This window comes from Primulina tabacum, chromosome 11, assembly GCF_025594145.1.
Source record: "Primulina tabacum isolate GXHZ01 chromosome 11, ASM2559414v2, whole genome shotgun sequence".
Lineage (NCBI taxonomy): Eukaryota > Viridiplantae > Streptophyta > Magnoliopsida > Lamiales > Gesneriaceae > Primulina > Primulina tabacum.
The window spans coordinates 22,031,082-22,035,140 of NC_134560.1; the positions used below are offsets into that span (position 1 = coordinate 22,031,082).

The following is a 4,059-nucleotide window of genomic DNA, read 5'->3' on the forward strand; positions in this document are numbered from 1 at the left end:
TTAGGCCACGGCTCACGGCTACAATAAAGGTATGGAAATCAAAATTTGAGAGAAATATTTAAACTTCATCATTTCACTATCATTTCATTCACCATCACTTTATTGATTTCTTCTCATTCATATCCTTCATCTCCCATATATTTTCTTTTTTCACCACTTTTGATTCACACATTTTTTTAAACTACTCCTTTTAGCACATTTAACTTTTTCTTTTCTTTTCAAGGAGTATTTGAATCATTACAACACCCATGAACTTATTTCTCTCAAAATTAGGTAAGACAGTAAGTGTATAAGCTTCATTAGGTAGTCGTTGTGGGAAATAGAATAAATACAAGTGGGGGCTAATTGTATGTCATTGACATACACCACTTGATTTTTCAGTAGGCTCAAAATGGGACACTAGGGATATTTAATGTTCATTTGGTAGACTCGAAGGCTCAACGGTTTCAAAGATCGCCTAAACCATTCATATGTCACATATTATCCGTATTTCGCCTCGAAAAGTGCTCAAACAAGTTCTAGATTACCGTCAATCCATTAATCATCTCATACAAACCAGTCACATGCAATTTTCAATCAAAATGATATATGAAATAGGTGCACGAAGAAAAAGTAAGCATCTCAATTAACTTGAAGCTCAAAGGGCTACAACCGACAGTAAACAAAGAACACAGGCCCAATGATATTGTGAAAAACTACCTAGATCATTTCTATGTTTGTGAAAATGTCAATCAATGTCATGCAAGAATTACCAAGAATCAGAAATCTGTAGTCTATTTAGCATCACAGGCATACAACTTGTCTCTAAGCAACAATAGTATCAATAAACACGACAGTGCAAAATATTTGTGACTCCTAAGTTATCATGAACACATATAAACTTCAGGACCACAATTCAATTTTCATCATCGGCCACACATTTTTCTTATCCATGACTCTACCTAACAAATCTAGCATGCAATAAATAAAAAAAATCAAACTAACTACTGAGCGATAAAACAAAAAATTTGCAGAAAAATTCTAAAAATTCTAACAAGCAACGCAATTTTACCCTCCCCCAAACTTAAAGTATGCATTGTCCTCAATGTATAGAAATAAAGAACACGACAACACATACCTCGCGCACGAGTGTAAAAACTCGGGCGCTCGAGTTGTTGCCCACAGCATCTGTGTCATCCAGGTCCATGGGCTGCGGTGGTGATAGATCTGGTGTTGGGTAAAATTAACAACTAAGGACGTAAAATAAAATAAAATAAAATAATAAAAACAAAATGAATGCTAAAGAAAATAAATTGTGGGTTGCCTCCCACACAGCGCTTGGTTTAACGTCATCAGCCCGACTATACCAATCTTGTTCATGGTGGATCGTATGATATCTTGGAAGCCTTGAGTTCTATGTTTTGACCATCAACCGCCATGGTCAATTTTCCTTGTCTCAAATCAATGACGGCTCCAGCAGTAGCCAAAAATGGTCGTCCTAAAATAGCACGAACATTCTGATTGTTCCCCATGTCAAGCACCACAAAATCTGCTAGAAGCCTTATTTTATCAATCTTAAGTTCAACATCTTCCACAATACCCAGCGGTGTCCTAACCGATTTATCCGCCATCTGCAAGCTTAGTCCTGTGGGCTTTATCCTACTCAATCCAAGTTTCTCGTAAAGAAAACTTGGCATTATGTTCACACTCGCTCCTGAATCACAGATAGCTTTTTTCACTGATTGACTTCCAATTTCACATGGTACAACAAATTCCCCAGGGTCTTGTAGCTTCTGAGGAAGATTTCCTTTCCTGCCCTTATCATCTCCTCCAGTAAATGCCACCTCTTCCTACTCTGCAGACTGAATGTTAGAGTGTAGGTTCTTGAGATCTTCAAGACCTTTTTTCTTTTGAAACTCAGCCTTCAATTGTAAAAATCTTTGGGGGTAGGGAAGTAAAGAAATATCAATGCGTTGATCAAAATCATAACTCTTACCTTTCTTACCTCGGTTCCTTTTTCTTGGAGACGGCTGATCAACTTTCTCTTCTTTGCTTACCACTCCAATCTCCTCATGCTGCATAAAAATAGCATTCACCTCTCTCAGATTTGGGTCTGCATTCTTTTGTACAGCGCCTGACTGTTGAGACGTGAGTTGCTTCGTTATCTGCCCCACTTGCGATTCAAGGATTTTCAAGGTAGCACCAATACTCGCCATGTGTGTCTCAAGGTTGTCAAGCCTAGACTCAGTCCTAGACATCCTCTTACCAGATTCAGAAACGAATGTTCCAACCAAGTCCTCAAATGATGGCTTCCCTTCCCCATTTGATGTATTGAACCCCGGTGGAGGATTCAATACATTCTTGTTATTTGCGTAAGAAAAATTTTCATAGTTTCTCAAACCAGGATGATAAGTATTAGTGGGAGGGTTACCTCGATATCCTCCATAGCTTCTAAAATTCTTGTTGTTGATGTATTGCACTTCTTCAGGAATTTGCGATTCTTCAACAACAAACGATGCTCCCTCAGTGTTTGATGTACTCACTTTATTCATAGTCGCTATCTGTGTAGTCAATGTTGATACTTGTGCAGTGAGTGATGTAATAGGGTCCACGGCATAAACTCCAGCTGTCCTTTTTACTCCTGCCCTTTCAAACGGCCACTGGTAGCTATTTATCGTCATCTGTTCCAGCAAGTCGTAAGCTTGCTCGGGAGATTTAGCAAAGATCGTGCCACCAGCTGCAGCATCTACCGTTCCTCTTGTTTGCCCATTTAGACCGTTGTAGAATAATTCAATTTGCACCCAGTCTTCGAAGCCATGGTTCGGGCACTTCCTCAACAGCTCCTTGTATCTTTCCCATGCTTCATACAATTGCTCAAAATCAGTCTGCCTGAACGTGCTAATCTCAATCTTCAACTGTGCAGACTTTGCAGAGGGAAAGTATTTTGCCAGAAATTTCGTCGCCAGCTCTTGCCAAGTAGTGATACTTCCTAAGGGAAGCGATTGAAGCCATCCTCGTGCTTGATCCCTGAGAGAAAACGGAAACAAACGCAGTCTAATAATATCATCAGGCACATTATTAATCTTTACCGTATCCGTTATCTCCAAGAAGGTTCTCAGGTGTACGTGAGGATCAGAGGTGGCTGTCCCAGCAAACTGGTTTTGCTGAACCATATTGATTAGAGCAGGCTTCAGTTCAAAATTATTGGCATTGATTGTCCCTCTTGCAATACCAGAGTAATGATTGTTGATCACTGGTCGGAAGTGATCTCTTATAGGAATCGCCTCTGGCTGGCCGTGTCTGTCATTCTCTCTGTTCTCAGCCATTGATTGCATCTCTTCTCTTCTTGCTTTTCTTAATCTTCTCGCAGTTCTTTCGATCTCCGGATAAAAAATAAGCAAGTTAGAGTTTTGCGATCTTAGCATACACTGTCAAGCAGAAAAAATGAGAAACTCAATCAATATAAAATAAAATAAAAAATAAAAGCTCTAAATTAAAATCTAGACTAATTGGTAACAATACTGATAATAAATTCAAATTAGACACTCCCCGGCAACGGCGATAAATACTTGTTGCGTGTTTTCACTACCGCAAGTGTACGGTGTCACAAGATAGGGTATTGGTGAAAATGCCAAAGTCTGTGACGGTTAGGTAAAGACACCGGACGTTTGGCTATATCAGAGTGGATAGAATTGGAGTTTCTTCTATTACTGGTGTTCGATATGGAAAGAGCCAGGTGGGTGTATGTTCGTATTCCGATCGGGATCCCTATATTAGGACTGAGTCGAGTCTGAGTCTGAGAATCATGGAGAGTGATTCATTGCTTGATATGGAATTATGTTCCTGATGATGGTATATGTTTAGAACATAATTTATTCTTGATATTGATTCATGTTTAAAATTATAATTGTTGCGTGTTTTCACTACCGCAAGTGTACGGTGTCAAGTTTTAGTACTGGTTAGAGTATAGATATCGATCCCACGAGGAGTGTGTATAAAAAATGTATATCAGTGCTCGTAATTAAAATAGTTTCAACTTTATTTAGAAGAATCAAATAAAAGGTTGGGTTGTTTGAACGA

The 4,059-nt window shown here is 38.9% G+C and overlaps 1 protein-coding gene across 1 annotated transcript; it reads right to left on the reverse strand.

The window, feature by feature from the left end:
• Positions 1 to 1,355: 1,355 nt before the first annotated feature.
• On the reverse strand, positions 1,356 to 3,305 carry LOC142519692 (uncharacterized). The gene is made up of 3 exons (XM_075622723.1): positions 2,411 to 3,305; positions 2,037 to 2,293; positions 1,356 to 1,829 (listed from the first exon to the last, which is right to left on the reverse strand). The coding sequence occupies exons 1-3, from the start codon at positions 3,303 to 3,305 to the stop codon at positions 1,356 to 1,358; spliced, it is 1,626 nt and encodes a 541-aa protein (XP_075478838.1).
• Between the last annotated feature and the right edge of the window lie 754 nt (positions 3,306 to 4,059).

Bases quoted from the DNA above. Each gene is read 5' to 3' on its own strand.
- LOC142519692 (XM_075622723.1), bottom strand. From the start codon at position 3,305: ATGGCTGAGAACAGAGAGAATGACAGACACGGCCAGCCAGAGGCGATT. The intron at 2,294-2,410 runs GTAACCCTCCCA...CAAATGGGGAAG, and splicing joins AAGCTATGGAGGATATCGAG to GGAAGCCATCATTTGAGGAC. The intron at 1,830-2,036 runs GTAAGCAAAGAA...TCTGCAGAGTAG, and splicing joins AGCATGAGGAGATTGGAGTG to GAAGAGGTGGCATTTACTGG.